The sequence below is a fragment of the Tachyglossus aculeatus genome, chromosome 1, assembly GCF_015852505.1.
Source record: "Tachyglossus aculeatus isolate mTacAcu1 chromosome 1, mTacAcu1.pri, whole genome shotgun sequence".
Taxonomy (NCBI): Eukaryota; Metazoa; Chordata; class Mammalia; order Monotremata; family Tachyglossidae; genus Tachyglossus; species Tachyglossus aculeatus.
The window spans coordinates 109,324,620-109,346,996 of record NC_052066.1 but is presented as its reverse complement, the minus strand read 5'-3'; the positions used below and the strand labels follow the sequence as shown (position 1 = coordinate 109,346,996).

Here is a 22,377-nt window from a genome sequence, read left to right as displayed (position 1 = left end):
ACAAACGGTCAATAACAAAGTACAACCCTTTGCCTGTGAATATAAGAGGTTAAGAATATTTTTGTTCTTTAAGACATATTAGGATACCTCATTGTGGGCAGGGAATATGTCTACCAACTGTGTTGTAGTGCACTCTCTCAAGTGCTTAGTACAGTGATATGCACACAGTAAGCAGTTAACAAATACAATTGATTGATAATACAGTCAGCTGATTGTGGTTCCACATGTGCCCACTTCCTCAATTAGTCCCTTTAAAAGCACAATTCCGGTTAGTGAATTCTTCTTCCTACTAAGGTCATTTCTTTTCAATTGGGAGTGAGCTGAGAGGAGGTTTCTGTATTTAAGTTCTAACATACCCCAGAGGGGTTTGCCCCCCATAAAACATGGTGCATCTGAGAAATATGAGTTGCGGGTAAGGGAGGCTTTTACATTAGTATGTGTGATTCTTGTGTGTTTTCACTTGACAAGTATCCATTTGCTTCTCTGTTGCAGACTCTTACTTTTCCTACTTCTCCCCTGGTTTGGCTTAGGAAAGACCCCAGCAACTCATGTCTTTCCTCCAGGTTGGTGAAAGAGGTGTTTAAGATTATATTTAGAGTTGGATTCCACTGAGTAATCTCATGTCTGGTTTTTCTATCCTACAGGAATTGTTACAAGCCATTGTCTGTCTAGGATATTCTGGATGAAGTTAGACCAACGTTTTCTTAAGGGGAAAGTGTTCACCCTGGAGCTTGTTGGTGAGTAGTACAATGTATCTGGGCAAATCTCTCACTAGGTAACCTGCCTCTTACACAAGACAACCCACTCAAATTAGCTTTTCTTAAAGTTGCTGTGCTACCAGGGGTTAAATTATAACTGAAAGTAGAATGGAGTAGAACATAAAATACATACACTGAGTGTAGCCTTTAACAATAATAATTAATCACTATTGTGGTATTTAAGCACTTATGTTCCAGACACTGTCTGAAGTGCTGTGGTTGATACAAGCATATCAAGTGGGATGCAGTCCCTGTTTTGCTTGACTCAATCTCAATCCCTCTTTTGCAGATGAAGTAACTGTGGCCCAGAGAAGTTAAGTGACTTGTCCAAGGCTACACAGCAGAGGTGGAATTAGAACCCATGACCTTCTGACTCCCAGTCCTGAGTTCTATCCACTATGTCATGCCATTATCTCCCCCTTTAAACTGTATGCTCCCTGTGGATAAGGACACTATATATATATATATAATATATCTTTTTTTTTTAATTTATGTTTTTGGTGGAGGTATTTGTTAAGCACTTACTATGTGCCAGGTACTGTAATAAATTCCAGAATAGATTCATGTTAATTAGATTGGATGAAGTCCCTTTCCCACACAATTGAGGTAACTGAGGCATAGTGAAGTGACTTACCCAAGGTCACACAGGAGACAAGTGGTGGAGCTGGGATTAGAATGCAGGACTGTGCTCTACCACTACGCCATGTTGCTTTTAAGAATGTACCTGCCAATTCTGTTGTACTTGCCTAAATGCTTAGTATGGTGTTTAGTACACAGTAAAGGCCCAATAAATAGCACTGATGAATAAAAAGCTTCCTTTTGACCTACCCTGGTAGGCTAATGGTTGAATGGCTCCAACTTCAGATTGTGAATGGTGAAGGCAATTGTCTCAGGGCACAGCATCAGCGGGGGTAACAGTAGTGAAGACTTCAAAAGCCCAAGCTGAAAGTGGTCTCTGTGCAACTAGGTATCTGGGACAGGGAAGTTTAAATGCTGCTAGAACTTGGGGTTGGGGGCAGATTCAGGAATCAATGTGAAGTAATGCTCCAGGATAGGGAATGTAAGAGGGTTTCCATATAACACTTTTTGTGCAAGCAGAAGCAGCATGGTGTAGGGCATAGAGGATGGGCCTGCCTGGGAGCCAGAAGGACCTGGGTTCAAATCATGGCTCTGCCACTTGTCAGCTGTGTGATTTTTGGTCACGTCACTTCTCTGTGCCTCAGTTACTTCATCTGTAAAATGGGGATTGTCTGATCCCCATGCGGGACAACCTGATCACCTTGTAACCTCCCCAGCGCTTAGAACAGTGCTTTGCACATAGTAAGTGCTTAATGCCATTATTATTATTATTATTATTATTGGTTTTAGTGGTGCAGTGATGCTTTTGCACCTCAAACAAAAAGGCTTGTGACCACTAGCTGCTTAGTCTACCAAAAAAATGATAGGGCTCTGAATCTTGCATTTCTCTTCTCACTTTTCCTTCCCCACCCTTTTTCCCCCTAAACACACACACCTCTCTACTCCAGGACACTTTAGACTAGAATCCCAGCTCTCTCTCATCCATTATCCTACTACTACTACTACTACTACTACTACTACTACTACTACTTGTTAAGCACTTACTATATGCTAGGCACTGTTCTAAGCACTGGGGTAGATACAAGCTTATCAGGCTGGACACAGTACTTGTCCCACAAGGAACTCAGTCTTAATCCCCATTTTACAGATGAGGAAACTGAGGCACAGAGATGTTGTGACTTGCCCTAGGTCATACAGCAGACAAGTGGTGGAGCTGGGATTAGAACCCAGGTCCTTCTGCCTCTCAGGCCTGTGCTCTATCCACTTGGCAATGTTGCTGCTGATCAGCTAGACCACACTCATCTGAGCTCTTGTACAGTATTAATGGCATGCCCTGAAAATAACTACCCAGTTAGTTGATCTTTGGAGGTTGTGCAGAGCAGTCAAACTGCTTTCAAAAGTTACATCAAATTCCATGCAATTATCTACCCTAGAATCTGCTACATTTTAGCCTTTGTCCCCAAACCTGGTGTCTGTTAAAACCCCAATTTACCTGGTTTTCCCATCCCTAGAACCACATGGTGGTGTTCCAGTCCCACTAGATGCAAAGCTTGCTTCCCGTTGTGGCTATATCCTGTCTGAAGATGTCTGGGGTAATCCTGTTTTCCGGGCCTCTGTGTTGGGATGTCATGTGACTAATCAGGTGAGGGCCGAATACAGATAATGCATTCTCTGTTATCAGCTCAAATAAGAAATGAGACGCTTGAGTCAGCAGCCCAATATTAGGCTTGCTACCGGTTGTGCTCTTTTCCCCCGCCCCCCCAAGGGACTGTATAATGCTGCACTTCTCCTGTCCACTCTGGTAGCTGTCTTTAACTTGCTGAACTCAATTTTCCACCACTGAACACTTTCTCTTTCCTTCCACCTTTCTTTCTCTCTCCTTCCCAGGGAGACACATGGTTCTCCCTTGGTGTAAATGTAAAGGTTTCCTCAGCTGTGGATGAGAGAAGAATGACCACCTACTCCCATATGATGTACTGTACTTATGCTTCGTGGGCCCCAAGAGAAATCCTCTGTGAAGAGAACTACATGGAGGTAATTCCCCTCTCCCAGTTTGGAGGGGAAATCTCTTAGGAAGTGAGGCCCAGGGACTTGTCACCACTAAATCTCTAGAAATACAAAGCAGTAGCATAATAGCTTGATGCTTCAGTGACAGACTGACAGCACCAAAAAGATGTGATTCTCTTCTTTGCAAAATCTAGAATCTCAGGAATAAATTCTAGACATATGAATCACTAGGGACCGAAATCTGTCTACTTGATCCCTTGTCTGTGAACCTTAAGACTTAATCTCCCATCAGTAACAAAAACCTCTCCATCCAAATGTCTGACGAACAGGTCTCTGTGAAGAGTGATGTGCCAACAATCTCTGAAGGCAAGGACCCTGAGCAATGGATGTCAGCCCACTGGATGTCTGCTCTACCTGGGGTAGGCTAGCTGCCTGGCCTGCCTATTGCAACCTTATGTTTCTTTCCATCTCACTTCTGCACACACCTAACAAATGAGTCACACTGAGGAAAGAGGAAACTATTGCATGGAGAGCATTATACAACTTGTGCTATAGAACTCACCCAGGGAATGTATCTTGTTATGCTGTACTCTTCCAAGAGCTTAAAGTGCCTTGCACACAGTAAGTGCTCGATAAATGACTGACTTGGCTTGGCTAGGTTGGGGTTTCTTATCCCATTATCACTTCCTCTAAAAGTTTCTATTCTTAATGAGCCATTCTAATTCAGCCAACTACAATGTTAACTTTTGGAGGGTAGGGATCATGTTTGTGTACTCTCCTAAACACTCAGTAGAGTGGTCTTAATGTAAGTGTTCAAATACCATTGGTGAAGTGAAAAAGCAACTCTTTTCCTATTCTAGGCTCAAGAAGCTGCCTATAAATTATGGCAAATGGTTTTTCATTCCCCATCGGGAAGAAATATAATCTTGGTAAGCAATGCTGCAAAACTGGGCTATGGTTTCAACAATACAGGCACTCGAGTGTTTCTTCGCTCTCCTTATTCCAGCAATGAGTCAGAAATCACCATGGTAAGAAACAGTATCCTGTCCAATGAGACTTTCTTGGTCCCACTTGGTTTCCTTTCCACAGTCTTCCTCTTTCATTCTTTAGGTTGAGAATCTACCTGTTGCTACAGTGAGTTCCACTGCTGTGTACAAACAGAGATGGCTGCTGCTCCTAATCGACACGACTGTGTCCTGTCCTGTTGGTAAGAATCTCATTGATTATGTTTATCCTATTTGGAAACTTAAGCCTGGGTTTCAGACCTTGCAACACAACCTCATACTCCTAGAAGGAAGGGAAGCCTTCTCCTCTGATCCTCCCAACCTTACAACAACACATCTATGGCTCAGTACTGTCGGTTGGAGAACACTTTTCATAGCATGAAAATAAAATAACCCCTCCATACTGTCATCAGTCCCTCCACTAGAATATCCATCGAGACAAACTTAACCTTACTGATGGCTAGCAGGCTTGCTTTGAAGGTCAGGATACAGGTGAGTAACTTGGCAAGATAGAGTAGGGTCCACAGTGAAGGCTTCAGTCTTGACAACAGTGAGGCTCCAGGAATGTAGCAGTGTTGAGTTTCTCGGTTCTAACCTGGAACCGGTGAACTTCTACAGCACTCCCTTACACTTTAACTCTGTAAAAAAAAAAAAAAAAAAACTTTTCTGGTTAGCAAGTTGGACTAATCATAAGGCTGTCTTCAATTTGAAGATTTCTTTATCAACTTTTTTCTTTTTTTTTTTTTCCTGAGAATCTCCCCTGTGTTAAGTGTTTGGGGAAAGTGCAATTCAATGTCTGGTAGACTCAATCCCTGCTCTCAAGAATTCTTAGTGGCTCTAAGCATTCCAGTAACCACCGTATTCAAACTCTTCTTGGTCAACAGATGGTGTCCTGTTCTCTAACACAACCATAACCTGGTCTGTGCCGAGCATTCTCCCTTCTCTGATCCTTCAGCTGGGCACATTCCGGTCAGAAAATGTATCCATGGGTGTTGGTGGCAGAAGAGTAGCAGACCCTGAAGCCTTGCGCTACTTGCTCCAGATGAATACAACTCACATTGAAGTGACTGTCCCCATTGGTGCTGAGGGGGGCCGGATCAAGGTTGGTTTCCATAGCTCTATGGATAATAGCCCATGAGATTGGACTGACACATTAGAGCTGACAGGGAGATATGGGCTGGTGCCATGAGCAAGTCACTTAACTGTTATCCCTTAATTAATTTACCTGTAAAAGGGGGATTAAGACTGAGCCCCATGAGGTACAGGGACTGTATACAACCTGATTATTTTGTAACAGTAATAATTGTGATATTTGCTTAGCTCTTACTAAAGTGTCAAGCACTGTTCTAAGCACTTGGGTAGATCCAAGGTAATCAGGTTGGACACAGTCCCTGTCCCACATGGGGCTCAGTCTTAATCCCCATTTTACAAATGAGGTAATTAAGGGATAACAAAGAGAAGTGACTAGTCCAAAGTCAAAGACATTTGGCAGAGCTGGGATTAGAACCCATGTCCTGTGATTCACAAGCCCACACTATCTACTCTAGCACTTAGTACACTACCTGCCATGTAGTAATTGCTTAACAAATAAGTTATGATGGTGCTCTTGATGTATGGAGGAAAAAAAATGGTTTTAAGTCTTGAGTGCTTGCTATCTGGCAGGCACTGAACTAAACACTAGGGAGAGTAATAGAGTTGGTAGATACACTTTCCCTACCCACAAAGAGCTTAGTCTAGAGGAAACATTAATTAAAATCAGATATGTACATAAGTGCTGTGGGGCTGAGGGTGGGGTGAATATCAAGTCCTTAAAGGGTACAGCACCTCCACTAAAACCAGTGATTTACCCCCCCCAAAGGATCTCTGCCCTAGTATTTTCAGTAGTTCAAATTAGGACCTGTTGTTTCATGTCCTCCTTTGTTGTGATTGAAATTTCTTTGCTGTCTTCATCTGGGAGATTAATTTGGATTAATTAGTTTTGGTTATTCAGACAAAATCATCCTGGAAGGCCTGGAATTATCCCTCTGCCCCTAACTCTTCCTTGCTAAGGAAAAATTATGGTTCTGCAATTGTGAGGCCTGTTTTTGAGGTAATCACCTTCGAATAGAGTGGGTTTTTTGTTTGTTTTTGTTTAATCAATCCTAGGTAAACAACTTTACTCATCAGAACACTAAATCCTAAAGTTCACAGAACAGGGATGCTTGCTGCTCTGATTAGGTAACTCTAGAATCATATGATAACCAGGTTAAACTTTAGCTGATGCTAAACATGTACCATGGAGACTAGGCTGTCAAAATAGTAACAGTAGCATTATTTGAACATCCACTTGGGTTAGTACACTGTAACAGACACTTCGGAGTGTTAGAATGGACACATTCTCTGTCCATAGGAGCTTACCAATTAATATTCCCCCTTTAAGGTAACTTTTCGTAGGACTAGGAAATGAAGAGAAAGGGAATCTTTTTCTATCTTTCGCTCTTGAAGTTTGGTGTGAAGGGAGCTGTCTGGGGAAATCGCAGGTGAAGAGCAGCTAGAAGGTGGGGTGAAGGTTTTTTGTTTGGGTTTTTTTTTTGTTTTTTTTTGTAGGGAGCCTCAAAACTCCAATAAGGAGCCTTTATGTTAAGTGTAGAGTGACCCATGCTACGGAGGAGATAGGGAAACCAGTGAAGAGGCTGATGCCATAGCCTAGTCACAATATGACCAGAGCTAGTAGCACTTGCTTGGGCAGAGGGGGAAGGCAAACTTGAGTTTAAACTTCAGGCATCAAACTAATCAAGCTTTGACTATTTTTTCCCCCCACTCATCCCTAAAGAAGGTACCTACTGTTTAGTGCTCCTCCCTTTGACTTTTTTTAAGTGTTCTTAAAATTGTAAATTCTGCTTACTCACTGAGAACTAATATAAGTGACTTCATGAACTCTAACTGGCACCCCTTCAGAGAATGTTGTACGAAAACTGGCATTCAGGGCTAGTCTAAGTAGTAGCATGGCCAAGTGTAAAGAGCCTTGGCTTGGGAGTCAGAGGGCCTGGGTTCTAATCCCTCTTCTGCCAGCTGCTTGCTGTGTGACCTTGGACAGGTCACTTCGCTGTTGCCTCATCTGTAAAATCGGATTTAGGATTGTAAACCCCATGTGAGACAGGGACTGTGGCCTATCTGACTTGTGTAATAATAATTATGGTTAGTAATAAGCAAGTGCCATGTGCCAAGTACTGTTCTAAACACTGGGGTAGATATAAGCTAATCTGGTTGGAAACAGTCCTTGTCCCATATGGACTCAGTCTTAACTTCCATTTGACAGATGAGGGAACTGAGGCCCAGAGAAGTTGTGATTTGCCCAAGGTCACCCAGCAGACACATGGTAGAGAAGGGATTAGAATTTAGGTTCTTCTGAGTCCTAAGCCTGTGCTCAATATGTGAAGCAGTTTTGACTTAATAAAGTGCTTAAGAAATATCACAATTATTACTAGTGCCTTAAACTCTACACTAATGACTGAGGTATTTAACTGCTCACTGTGTGCGAGGCACTGTACTAGATGATAATCAGATTGTACAGTATGGGGTTTTTAGACTGAGGGAGAACAGTAATTATATTTTACAGATGAGGAAACTGAGGCACAGAGCAGTAAAGTGACTTACCCAAGGTCACACAGTAAAGAAATGGTGGAGTTGGGAGTAAAATACAGGTCCTCTGATTCCCAGCCTTGTGTTCTTTTCAATAGGCCATGCTCCCCCTAGTATTGTTACCAGAAAACCTATTGAATACATCAAACCAAAGAGCAGCTTGCCTTTCCTTCTATGCATCACATCCCTTTTTCAGCTTACCCTATTCTATTTCTAAAGTGTCCAGTGACCTAAGCAAGCAGAATGGCTCAGTGGAAAGAGCACAGGCTTGGGAGTCAGAGGTCATGGGTTTGAATCCAAACTCCATCACTTGTTAGCTGTGTGACCTTGGGCAAGCCACTTAACTTCTCTATGCCTGTTACCCCATCTGTAAAATGGGGATTAAGACTGAGCCCCACATGAGGCAATCTGATCACCTTTTATCCCCCCCAGTGCTTAGAACAGTGCTTTGCCCATAGTAAGTGCTTAACAAATACCATTATTATTATTATTATTATGTTCCAATTATGATCTCTTAAAAATAAGGCTTAATACAGTGCTCAAGGCCTAATGATCATCTCCATGCTCAACTCCAAATAAAGGAGCATGAGCTACCTCTGATTTACTGTCCTCCTACACTTTTTTTTTTTTGTATTTTTCCTCTTCCCTTCTCTCCCACCCCAACTTCAGAGTGATGTTGTTAATGGTGCTTATGGAACCACCTATAGTATCAACTTGTTCCTGGAACATGTGTGGACAGACACTGACTGGCATCTGACAAAGTACATCGTGATCAAGCCCATCACTACTCCGTTTATGGCTCGAATGCCCACAGTCAACAATAGTAAGTTCCTTTTAAGTGCTTCTGCTGTATAGTGCTGGCTAATTTATTGATCATTAAGATCTTTTTGCCTTAAGGACTAGCAGTCCAGCATCAAGCAGAGCAATAAACTAGTGTGTTGACAAGTCATTTGCTGGGTTGAGATTGTCAGGTGCTTCTGTCTTGGGGCAGCTTGCTCCTGAATCCTGAGTCACTTAGGCCAGAAGAGTTCCTTTAGATCCGCGTTCTTAAAGCTGGCTCAGCTGTTGAGGCTCCCCTAACAACAGGGCTGATCTTGCTACTCCTATCTGCAGTCTAGCTAGAAAAGCAGCGGGCATAGTGGATAGAGCAGAGATTTGGGAGTCAGAGGATCTTGGGTTCTAAACCCAGCTCTGCCACTTGTCTGCTTTGTAAGCTTGGGCAAGTCATTTCACTTCTCTGTGCCTGTTCCCTCTCTGTAAAATGGGGATTGAGACTGGGAGCCCATGTGGGACAGGGACTGTGTCCAACCTGACTTGCTTATTACAGTGCCTGGTATCCAATAAGCACTTAGAAAACCATTGTTTATTATTATGAGCTAGACAGATCTTGATTTTTATATTAGGTCAACTTTGACTGCAAGCCTCAAGGACTCTAATCTGGCATTGTGCTTTGTCAAATAGCTCAAACTGCTGGGACTGAAATGGCTCTGTACCCTTCATCCCTGAATAGCAGATCAGGGTCCCCCACCTTACCAGGACTTGGCTGGAGGGAAAGCTGGATTGCCACAAACCATCATCTTCCCCATCCCGTGGCTGAATAGCAATGGACAGCATGGGCCATATTCTTAGGCTTTTCCCTTGAACTAACTGTACTTCCAACTGGTCTCAGGAGGAGTGCCACTACAGATAGCTTCTTAAGTCCCTTCATAGCCTCCTTAACTTGGGACTGCCCAGTTCAGATTAACACTTCAGGACTGACTTCTTGATTTGAGAGCCTTAAAACTGACCATCACAATACCAATTCCTAAAACTTGCTTAAGGCATTCGTTCTATTTCTGCTTCCAGGAGCTCTTCTAATACCTCTTTCTAATGTCATATAAAACATCTTTTCCTCTGCTATTCTCCACGTGCTTAAGTGACTGGAATCCTATAGGCCCTATTTTGTTCAATTAAGCATTCTAAGTAACCCCACTGTAATGAAAATAAGTGAGTAACATAAATTTAGTGGTCCCTGGGCAAACTTAAGGTATGAAAGGGCTTTCTCAAACATAAGAATGACAACTTACACTTGGACACTTCCCAACAGATACCGTTCCAGACACGAGACTGTTCAATATTGTGATTGGCACTTTTCTTCCGGATGATCAACTGGTGAAAGTGGAAATTGGTAACGTGCCCTTTACCATCCAAGAAGCAAAGAGCCATGGATACAAGATCTCAGAAACCCTCTTCCCCAATGGGACCAAAGGATTTGTCCTAGAAGTTCCTTTTGATGATTCCAATGTGATAAAGGAGGTAAGCCACTTTTGTAACTTTCTGGTGATGCCCCTTTAACTAGAAAGTCCTCCCAACACCACTTCCACACCTCTAAGAATGGTATGGTGAGTAAGCCTGCACAGTGGTAAAGAGAACTATTAACTAGCACATAGAGAGAGATCTTGCAGTGTAGGAGATTGAAGGCACGACTCCAAAAGGCCTTCCCTGACTAAGCACTCATTTTTCTCTCTTCCCACTCCCTTCTGTGTTGCCCTGATTTGCTCCCTTTGTTCACCTCTCATCCCCACAGAACTTATGTTCATATCTGTAACTTATTTATATTGTCTCCCCCTCTAGACTGTGGACAGGGAATGCATCTACCATCTGTTACATTGTACTCTCCCAACTGCTTAGTACAGTGCTCTGCATACAGCAAGTGCTCAATAAATATGATCATCCGGGTCTGTTAAGCTATACATTAAATACCTATTACATTCTAAGGGCTGGGATAAATTCAGGCACGATCCCTGTCACAAAAGAAACTGTCCTCTGAGATGGTGACTCTTTTTTTTTTTTTTTTTAACCCAGATACTTTCCAATACTCTAAAGGCTACTTCAGGGAAGTAAGAGAGCCTGGAACAAATGAAACTTGTTATGCTGGGGAGGCAAATGATAGCAGGGAGCCAGAATACCTGGGTTTTTAGTCCAGCTTTGCCATTAACCTATTCTTCCTCTTGATCCATTAATCTACTCTCCATTTCAATCACTTAATCTCTCCGCTTTGCTCTGATCTCTAAAATGGGGATATTTGCCCCTGTCATGGGCATCACATGAGGTTAAAATGAAATAATCAAACACTCTAGAAAAAACATTTTACAAATTCCAGCAGCTCTTAGTCAGCTGTTGACTTGAGATTGAAAGAAGAAAATGGTAGCTGATTTATTCTTAAATTGAAAACACCTAAGTATAAATTGTCTGCTGAGAATTTATGTATTGATTGTATAATGTCTATCTGGGTACATCTTAACATGCAAGTTGAGCAATATTGACTCAAACTTCTTTTTGTTTTTCAGTATGTAAACAGAAACGAAACCAAATATACCCTTCTTGTAAACTATATACTGAAAGTGGGTCCAGAAAGGAAGCCATTTTCTCAGCCTGCTGAAATAGAGTGTACCCTAGAAGATATTAGTAAGTGCACAGCTACATCTTCCTCTTTCCCTGAATGTAGACTACAGGAAAAGCCTAAACTACCCTCTTGAGATTCTGGTAAGGGTTTTTAAGAGAGTGACTGGCTGAAAAAGGCTAGAATTAAACAAGGGTAAGTCTGGTGCAACTTCAACAAAAAGCTCATCCACACACTGTCAGGATAACCAGATAATAGTAGTAGTGTGTGCTTACTGGGTGCAGAGCACTATAGTAAGCACTAGGAGAGAATACACAGTTGGAGGCTCCAATGAGAAGGCTACCATCCCACTGGGAATAGAGTTGGGTTCTTAAAACTAGTCAGAATTCACACAATTGTGCAAGCATCTACAGTGATGCTTAGTACATGCTAAGCACTATACCAAGCACCAGGATAGATACAAAACAATGATGTTGGACACAATCCCTGCCTCACCTGGGGCTCCCAGTCCAAGTTGACTTTGAGTCTATCTGGGGATCAGTGGCTAGAATGGTCTTCAATATTAACTCACCTGTGTATACTGTATAAAATTAAACATGCACCTCTAACCTGTAGGAATAATTCCCTTTTAATTTTAGTACTAACAATGGCATTTGCTGAATAGGAGGTAGCATGGCCTAGTTGATACAGCACAAGCCTGAGAATCAGAAGGACTCATGTTCTAATTCAGCTCTGCTACGTGACCTTGAGAAAGTTACTTCTCTATGACTGTTACCTAATCTGTGAAATGAGGATGAATTGTTAGCTCCCTGTGGAACGTGGACTGTGTCCAACCTGATTAGCTACCTGTGGTGCCTGACACATAGTAAACACTTAAATACCACTTAAAAAAAAAAAAAGAAACCTCAACTGCTCACTTATCTTTGCAGTTGTTCCCCAAGCAGTGGGATCATGTGACAAGGAGAACATGTACCTGACCATCCCTACTGCAGGCCTACGGCAGTACTGGGATCTCTACGTTGGCAACAAACTCTTGATTCTACGCTCGGGACTCTCAAATGGCTATTTCTTGATGGAAAATGCCACTCACTTATTGCTTAAGGTGCCTCTCTTTGCTAAGGGTGTCACGTATGAGGTACGTATAGCTTGTAGCTAACCTGAGGCTTTGGGGATTCCTTTAAAGTATGACCATGCTCTTTCAAAAGCATTAGAAAACTGTCTTGCAGACCCTAGGTTCCAAGCATCTTTCTACTTGGCCTGAACCTGAGTCTTACCACCTCTTACATGACCATGTGTTCTGTGTACAGTAGGTGTTCTTGATGTTGGCACTGACCTTAAGCTCTTAAACTTCTCATTTGGAAGTCCAGATTCTAACTTAGTCATCAAAAATTGGCCAAGGAAAGGTCACATGGCACAACACTGCGGGTGCATTCACCAACAGGAGACCCTTTCTCACCTTCCACCACAAGCTGCATGCCTACCAGTAGTTGGCAAAGAATAGTCTTAAATTCAGGGCTTGACTTGCCTTTTGTCTGTCTAAACCTGTGGAGGTTCTCTTTCAGGATATTTCCCTCCAGGGAATCCAAGCTAGACTTGATGTTGCTTTAAGGAAAGCAAACACAATGGAGACCTTAAATATCTTCTCTGTTCAGTGCAATTACCACCCATCAGATTTCATTGGTAAGTAGGCAAGACTCTTCTCACAGCACTAATGTACATATTCAGAATGTCCCTCTCCCGCTCCCTCTTTCTTCGTCCCCCATCCCCCACCCCCCCCAGACTTTAAGCTCTTTGCGGGAAGGGAACATGTCTACCAGTGCCGTTGTGCTGATACTCTTCCAAGTACTTAATACAGTGCTCTATACTCAAATATCAAATGCTCAAAGTCCATCAGCTTCTAACCTACTTCTAAGAGCCAAATTGGCATGTAGAAACCTCAGGAACCCTTCTCTTCAATCTTATTCTAAACTGCCCATCATGATCCACAGATGATGTCTCCAAGTCAGTATTGCCAAACTTCAACTCAAAACGCCTCTGAATAACAACCAGGCACTTCTCTTCAGTTTTGCATAGGCCAATCAAAATACCTAAGATGCAGAAGGAATTATCTGCATTATTGCTGGCCTGTCGAGGAGAATGGTACTGTGTTCTGGTCTTTGCAAATAGTCTTCATGCCTCCTTGATACTGGAAACAGTCGGGCTATTCTACTAGATAACCAGCAGAGGGCGGAGTGTAATAATGTTAATGGAGCCGGAATAAAATCATACAACATTGTTCCACAAGCCTTGGGATGGAGGCTGGAATTCTTACTGTTTTTAATAATTGTGGTAACCACTGGGGTAGAAACAGGGTAATCATATCAGACATAGCCCCTGTTCTAAATGAGGCTCATATTGTATGGAATAACTGCTATTTAGCACCATTTTACAAATGAAACAGGCCCAGAACTTGTGATTTGCCAACTCTCACACAGCAGGCCATTGTCAGAATGAGGACTGGAACCCATGTCTCATCCTTTCTACTAGACCATGCTGCTTCTCTATCTTGATCCTGTGTCTTATCCAGACCACATAAGATCTGAAGTAGTTGTGAACTACACTTTCTCTTAAATTAGTTGATGAATCAATGGCACTTATTGCTCACTATATGTGCAAAGTACTGTCCTGAGCAATTGGAAGAGTACAATACAGCAAAGTGGATACACATTCCCTGCCCACAATAAGTCTAGAGATTTGCTGTTGTGTCTGTCTAGGCCTGAGCCAGAGACTGGCCTGTGCAAACTCACCTCAGTCAGGTCTCTTGAAGTAGAGGAGAAATCTGAGACCAGCACTTCTCCAAAATATCTCTGGATATGGGTGGAAGACATCTCTGGGAAAGTACTGTAATAGTTAACTGTGTTTCTTGCTCTCTTAGTGTGCTTTCCCAATGGAACTGTAGCAGTCTCTGCCCTAATGCTGACTGACCCTTCCGTCGATTTGGGTAAGACCACTCTGAAAGACCGCACTTGCAAGCCGAGAGAATTCACCAAGGATCGGGCCTACTTCCGCTTCCATGTGACCAGCTGTGGCACCTCTCTGAGGGTAAAACATACTTCTCTGTTATCCTTTGCCCCCTTCCTTTAAGTTTCAAAAAACCACCTGAGATGAAATCCTTGCCTTTTTCAGTTTGAAGGTGATTATATGATCTATGAAAATGAGATCTCTTTAGAGCAAGAGACCCTTCCTGTTGGAGGTCATCCCACAATTACAAGGGATCCAGCCTACAGGTAAAAGAGACTGTACTCTCTCCTGCACAAATCCTACTCAAGTGTCCTCCACAAACTGCAAAGGGCTACTTCAATACACAAAGGCTTTTAACACTGTCTTTTTATATATCTCAAGAGACAGCTTGCTGGACAAGAGGAGGATCCAGGTCCTATGGGGAAAGAACAAAGGAATACAAGGCTGGGAGGGAGACCAATGGGGAGGTTGGGACCTGGTGTACGGGCGGGGAAACCCTGCATTTGGGGAAGATTGTATGGCAAACTTATGCCAAGTATGTCTATAGTGTTTGAATTGTAAGGTGTCTGGACAGTTACTGGTGAGTCCTAAGGCAACTACCCCTCTGGGGAATATCAGTGTTATTTATTGAGGAATTACCATGTACAGAGCTAAGGGTCAGGAGAATACAATTCAATAGTTGGCAGACCTGTTGGAAAAGAGGGGGTAAGACATTAATATAAAATTTGTAATATATAGTAGATATTCATAAATACAATGGAGTGAATACCAAATGCCCAAATGTCACAGATCTAAGTGCACAGATGACACCAGAAGGGAGAGGGAGCCAGGGAAAATGAGAGCTGACCTGGGGAAGTTCTCTTGAAGTGACCTTAAGGTTTTGAAGGTGGTGGTCTGGCATATATGATGATTTTGACACTCGTCTGCATGTCTTGTTTTGTCTGTTTCCCCTTTCTAGACTGTGAGCCCGTTGTTGGGTAGGGACTGTCTCTATATGTTGCCGACTTGTACTTTCCAAGCACCTAGTACAGTGCTCTGCACACAGTAAGCATTCAATAAATATGACTGAATGAATACATGGAGTGGGAGGGAGTTCAGGCTAGGAGGAGGATGTAGGAAAGCAGTTGGGGGCAAGACAAATTAGACTGGGGCACAGGGAACAATCTGGGATGTCTTACCCCTTTATTTGGTTCCAGATTAACTCTTCTGTGCTACTATCTAGCCAAAGAGACGCTGGTAAAAAAGGCTAGTATTAGAAGCAAATCTCGCAACAGATCTCCTTTGCCCTATGGTGATGGGACTGTAATGCTCCCATCGACCTTCAGAGGTAAGTGACTTTTTTATTTTTTATTTTTATTTTTTGCAAGAAGTAACCTTATCCCTATTTTGTATCCCACACTGATAGCTTTTACACCCATCTTAACCCTTTTCAGCTAGATCAGTGGCTAATTCCTCTTCCATATTCATCATATATTCTTACTCTGGCTCCACCTATTTGTAAATCCTATGCCAGTCCCTTTGTTTTTTATTTAAGCACTTACTGTGTCCTGTCCCAGGCACAACAGTAAGCACTGGGATAGATATAAGATAATCAGGCAGAACACAATCCATGTTATTCATTCAATCATATTTACTGTGTGCAGAGCACTGTACTAAGCACTTAACCCATGTCCCACCTGGTGTTTAGTCCTAATCCATATTTTACAGATGAGGTAACTGAGGCACAGAAGTTGTGACTCTTCCAAGATCCCACAGCAAAGAAGTGGCAGAGTTGGGATCTGAATCCAGGTTCTCTGATTCCTAGTACTATTTTCTTTCCACTAGGCCATCCTGCTTCTCTCAAATAGCTCCATAAGACCAGGAACCATGTCCTTCAGTCTTGTATTCGCTGAAGCATTTAGTAGGATGTTATGCACTCCAGTATTACTGACTCTGCTTTCTCCTCATCCCCTCTTAAAAAAAACAAAAAACAAAAATATCAACCTCCATCTCCCTCACTTGATTCCTTTCTTTCTTTAGGATCAAGAAGAACTAGACAAACACTGGAGATAAAATCAAGAATATCCAAAGGTAAAGTCCTTCTTGAAAGGGTCTAGGTGGGGAACATATTTCACTTGCACATCTTTTAACTATGGAATCTTTCTTTCTCTGAAGATCATACTTTCACTGAATTTTACAATGACAGAAATAGGATGGTGATGAAACAATGGTTTGAGCCCATGTACTTTGAGATAGAGCTGTTGCATTATGAAGATACCAATGCTGAGTTATTCCTAGATAAGTGTTGGATATCACAGTCTCCAGAATTTGATGGCCACCCACAGTGGAGCATTGTTGAGAGAAGGCAAGTATAAAAGTTAGGGAACAAATAATGGAATCCCAGTGATGAGGGTCAATTTTCTTTGTTGGTTTGTCTTTCAGCTGTGAGAGAGAGACGAAAAGCTCTCTGGCACAGTTATTTCCAGTAATCAAGAACATCAGAGTCCAAAATCCTTCTCTTGTCAAAAGGCTGATGGTGAGGCGACTGACGCCTGGCCCTGAAAGGGTAAGACCAGTGATCACTTGGCTGCAACAAAAACTAGCACAAGAAATGTTTGGAGTTTGTGGGGTTCACTTCTGACAGACTTCAGCGGAAAAATAGACAAGATATTAAATTGCAGACTTGGCTGACTATAAACCCATTTTGCATCATTCAGTTCTCCCACAGTGGGGTAAAACTCCTGTAACTTCCACCCAAAAATGCAATGCTCTCAATTATTAGAATTCCCTTGATCTGAATAGGGCAGGTAATAAGGTGGCTACTAAAAGGCTATCACCATTAGTGGCACTTCACAGCATAGCAAGAGATATTTGGCCCAAATCACTTCACAAATCAAAGTACAGTAGTCCCTCAGAAACCACTAGGGAATTGGATAGAGAAGCTCCCACAAAGAAGATGAAATCTCTAATAGCATCTGTTCCTGAGGGCAGCTGCACTTAAAGCACCAGAAAGGTTGTCTGATTCGGTCCTGCCTTGATGGGGGGAGGAGGAAGGGAAGAAAATGGCCAGCAGACAATACTGAACAGATAGGCCTGGTGCCACTGGTGACCAAAGATGGAGAAGCAATGTGAAAAGTGAAAAGATGGTCCTGGTGGTCTGAGTCCTCATCTCAGTTCTATCACTTACCTGCTGTGTGATGTTGGTCAAGTCTCTTCCTCTGTAAAATGGTAATTCAATACCTCTTCTCCGTCCTAGTTAAACAGTGAGCCCTTTGTAGGCCAGGTGCTGGGTCCAGTCTGATTAATTTGTATCTAACCCAGTGCTTAATGCAGTGCTCCCTACTTAGTAAGCATTTATTGTCTGTAATATTACTGATATTTAAGGACTGAGGTCTCCCCTAGCTGTGAGTACAACCAGTCATCACCTAAATCGGCAAATGCCAAAGCACTATGATCTCTCTTTTTTTTTTTTTTTTTTTCCTCTTTCTGGCATTAAGCAGCAAACCACACCACCATGCTAATGTTGCTTTGTCCCTGAATTACCTTGATCATTCTCATTCAAAATAGCCATAATCATCAGTATTTGAGTGATTTCTGTAGGCAGACTACTGAACTAAGTGCTGGGAGGGTTCAATCTTAAACCACGAGGAGTTTCCCAATCTAACAGACATAAAATGTGTACGTAGGAGGAAGTGTTCAAATTGAAGATATAAACTTCGATTACATAAGTCTGAGTGAGAGTTTGAGTGCAGAAGTGTTTTGAGATGATAGGATGCAACCTAGGGAGAAAAAACTTATCATGCCTCCTGGAGGAGGTGGGCTTTAAACCTGGAGAGGTCTGGCTTGCATTTGGAGAGGACAACCAGTTTGGCTGCCCAAGATATTTTGGTTAATTAGCAAAGTTTATCTGTCCATGGAAAACAAGGCCTGGGTTTAGGAACTGAAGTGCACACCAGTTTGGGCCCAGTACTGGTACCAAAACATTGAGGTACAAACCTACCACCTCTCTGGGTGGCAGAGAAATCTCTACTCTCCTGTCAAATTTGAGCACAGAAGTTGATACCTCCAGCCCCTTCCAAAGTAATTAACTGCCTCAATTAACTTGAAGTCCTCTCATTCCCTATGGCTCACCCTTCCCCTCTGTCCCATGCCCCCAACCCCCTAACTTTCCTCAATCTCTGACCAATAAGAATAGAGATCTTATGAGACTCAAATGTTTGAGTAGGACTGGCCCACAATACAAAACTGATCTTGGCCTAGGGTTTCAATCCTTTTTGGCACAGTGGAATCCTTATGACAGGAAAGAGACCCTGTCAAATGCTAACTTTCTGCAATGAGCCTCTTAAACTCTCTCTCCTCAGGTGTATCTGCACTGCTTGACTCAAGTTTGCAGCTCTCTCACTGGACCCAACAATCTTGCTTCTTGTGGAAGACAGTGTCCTTCTGCAGGGGAAGATACACTGGGTAAGTATGGAGCAGTGCTTGGGATGGAACAAGTCTACCAACCCTGTTTACTCTCCCAAGAGTTTAGTACAGTGTTCTGCATGCAATAAGTGTGATTTATTGATGTCCCACTCTGTGTCAAACACTGTTCTAAGCACTAGGGAAGATACAAGTTAATCAGTTAGTATACAGTCCATATCCCAGAAGGGGCTAACAGTGTGAGATGGAAGGAGAGTAAGCACTGGATCCCCATATTACAGATGAGAAAACTGAGGAAGATAAGTGACTTGCCCAAGGTCACACAAATGGCAGATGGCGGGGTTGAGATTAGAGCCTAGGTCCTCTGAATCCCAGGCCTGTGCTACTTCCACTAGGCCCCACTCCTCAAAAACCTCCAGTGGCTACCAGTCAACCTATGCATCAGGCAGAAACTCCTCACCCTCGGTTTCAAGGCTCTCCATCACCTCACCCCCTCCACCTCACCTCCCTTCTTTCCTTCTCCAGCCCGCACCCTCCACTCCTCTGCTGCTAATCTCCTCAACATGCCTCGTTCTCACCTGTCCTGCCGTTGACCCCTGGCCCAGGTCATCCCCCTGGCCTGGAATGCCCTCCCTCCCCACATCTGCCAAGCTAGCTCTCTTCCTCCCTTCAAGGCCCTACTGAGAGCTCACCTCCTCCAGGAGGCCTTCCAAGACTGAGCCCCCTCCTTCCTCTCTCCCTCCCCCCTCCATCCCCCCCACCTTACCTCCTTCCCTTCCCCACAGCACCTGTATATATGTTTGTACGTATTACTCTATTTTACTTGTACATATCCTATTTTATTTTGTTAATATGCTTTGTTTTGTTCTCTGTCTCCCCCTTCTAGACTGTGAGCCCACTGTTGGGTAGGGACCATCTCTATATGTTGCCAACTTGTACTTCCCAAGCGCTTAGTACAGTGCTCTGTACACAGTAAGCGCTCAATAAATATGATTGATTGCTCCTGTCGAACTCACTAAAGTGGGGAGAGTGAAGGATCTTCAGGGACTTCCTTGCTGGGGTTTCTTTTAGTGGGACAAATTTGTTTTCTCTATCTGGATGTGTTTTGAAGTCACTAAAGCTATTTTTGTTTTGAACCTTTCAGACACATTTACTGAATTGCACTCCAGGCCTCATGGATATACAGCAGCAGGACCCATCTTGTTAACCCGCAGTAATGGAAGAGACACTGTAAATGCTAATCAAGGTAAGCTCTACCATATAATGCTGCAGTTATAGTCCAACTAGCCAGACAGTCATCTTTTATGTAAGAAGCAGGGCTTCCAGCATGCTATTTTCTTGAAACTAGAAGATGCTTTCTTGGTGTCATGAAGATCTACTTTCATAGCCAGGAAATTGCACCTGTAACTGTGGCTTAGTCCATGTTTCAGAATTTGATTCTAGCTATGTGATCCTATTGTCTTCAGAGGGCAGGTTTAAAAAGCTGAGTTGGGGACAGATAAAATAATAATAATAATGGCATTTAAGGGCTTACTATGTGCTAGGCACTGGGGTAGATTCTTTCATTCAATCATATTTATTGAGCACTATGAAATATGTACAGTGTACAGAACACTGTACTATGTTCTTGGAAAGTACAATACAGCAATAGACAATCCCTGCCCACAACAAACTCACAGTCTAGAGGTGGAGAGACAGACATCAGAACAAGTAAACAGGCATCAGTACAAATAAGTAGAATTATAAGTGCTGTAGGGCAGGGGAGAGGGAGCAAAGGGAGCATGTCAAGGTGATGTGGAAGTGGGGGGAGCTGAGGAAAAGGGGACTTGGAGGAGGTGCACTTTCAATGGGCCTTTGAAGGGGCAAAAAGTGATAGCAAATTTGAAGAGGGAAAGTGCTTCAGGCCAGAGAGAGGACATGGGCCAGGGGCTGGTGATGAGACAAGAGAGATTGAGGCACAGTAAGAAGGTTACCACCAGAGGAGCGGAATGTGTGGGCTGGGACTTAGGAGAGAAGGGAAGTGAGATAAAGGGCAAGGTGGTGAAGACCTTTGAAGCCAATTGTTAGGAATTTTTGTTTGATAAGGAGGCTGATAGGCAACCACTGGAGATTTGAGGAGGGGAGTGACATGCCCAGAACGTTTCTATAGAAAGATAATCCAGGCAACAGAGTGAAGTTTGAACTGGAGTGGGGAGAGTCAAGAGATTGGGAGGTCAGAAAGGAAGCTGATGCAGTAATCCAGTCAGAGATAGGATGAGTGATTGTACTCTTGGTATAAGCTCTTAGCAGGAGAGGAGAGAATAGTATTAAATCTCCATTTTGCAAATGAAGGAACAGAGACATGACTTGCCCAAGGTCACACAGCAGCTAAGTTGCAAAGCCAGGAATAGAACCCAGATCCTCTAAATTCCCAGGCCCATGCTCTTTCCATTAGGCCACGCCGCTTCTCTGCCCAGATTCTACAGCTGAAAGGGCAGCCTCCACTTCTACCAAGCTCAAATAAGACTAACGGCTGAATTTTATCCGAGTACTTGCACTAAAACAGATCTTTCCCTCTTACAGAAAATACCATCCAAATGCCTGGCCTTTGGGTTGCAGTGGGAATCATCACCTCCATGACTGTGGCGGTTGTCATACTACACCAAATGGCCTGCATTCAGTTAAAGAAATGTAACAATTTGCAGAAATAAAAATGTATTCAGAACCAGCCTGGACTGAACCCTCAGTACTATACTCTTTATTCCAACCACTCACTTCCCTCAATCAATCGTATTTATTGAGCGTTTACTGTGTGCAGAGCACTGTACTAAGCGCGTGGGAAGTACAAGCTGGCAACATATGGAGACAATCCCTACTCAACAGTGGGCTCATAGTCTAGAAGGGAGAGACAGAGAACAAAACAAAATATAATAACAAAATAAAATAAATAGAATAGATATGTACAAGTAAAATAGAGCAATAAATACATACAAACATATATACAGGTGCTGTGGGGAAGGGAAGGAGGTAAGGTGGGAGGGATGGAGGGGGGAGGAGGGGGAGAGGAAGGAGGGGGCTCAGTCTGGGAAGGCCTCCTGGAGGAGGTGAGCTGTCAGTAGGGACTTGAATGGAGGAAGAGAGCTAGCTCCCTCACTAGCTAGCTAGAGAGCTAGCTAGTTCCCTCGCCACCATGGAACTAGTTCCATCAGTTCTCTTCCAATAACAAAATCCAATTCAAACTTTCTGCATATACTCTGACAGTGTCCCCAGGAAAATGCTTAGTTAGGAGCTTGCTAGAGCCTCTTAGCATGATGAAAGGGGAAATAAGGAAGCTCAATTTCAGTGTGCTGGTATTCTTACTGCAGCCCTCCTGCTTATCTGCTCCAATTCTTGTATTCCACTGCTCCAAACTCCACTGTGGTTTCCCTTCATTACCCATAATGCAGCTGTCACCTGCTTATTTTTGGTCCAGCTCTTCAGAATTCTGTTGTACTTCTTCTTCTATACCTTTCTTCCCCCCCCCCACAACCCCTACCCCTTCAGTCTTGTGGCAATGAGTCTGGGCTCAGTGGCCTGTCTTTCTCACACACATCTGTTGGCATTTAAAGTTTTGGTTTGGAGCTGTTAGCTGTCAGGGAGCCCACTT

The 22,377-nt window shown here is 43.1% G+C and overlaps 1 protein-coding gene across 1 annotated transcript; it reads left to right on the top strand.

Annotated features, from left to right (window-relative positions):
* Window positions 1–325: 325 nt before the first annotated feature.
* Window positions 326–21,459, top strand: LOC119930774. Its single transcript, XM_038749433.1, has 23 exons — window positions 326–412; window positions 493–563; window positions 645–737; window positions 2,849–2,979; window positions 3,225–3,371; window positions 3,674–3,763; window positions 4,205–4,372; window positions 4,455–4,551; window positions 5,233–5,450; window positions 8,639–8,792; window positions 10,056–10,264; window positions 11,299–11,416; window positions 12,281–12,486; window positions 12,914–13,031; window positions 14,266–14,432; window positions 14,517–14,617; window positions 15,548–15,678; window positions 16,371–16,421; window positions 16,506–16,695; window positions 16,773–16,896; window positions 18,692–18,794; window positions 19,897–19,998; window positions 21,315–21,459. Exons 1-23 carry the CDS (start codon window positions 384–386, stop codon window positions 21,440–21,442), a joined length of 2,946 nt encoding a protein of 981 aa, XP_038605361.1. The 5' UTR covers window positions 326–383; the 3' UTR covers window positions 21,443–21,459.
* Window positions 21,460–22,377: the final 918 nt, after the last annotated feature.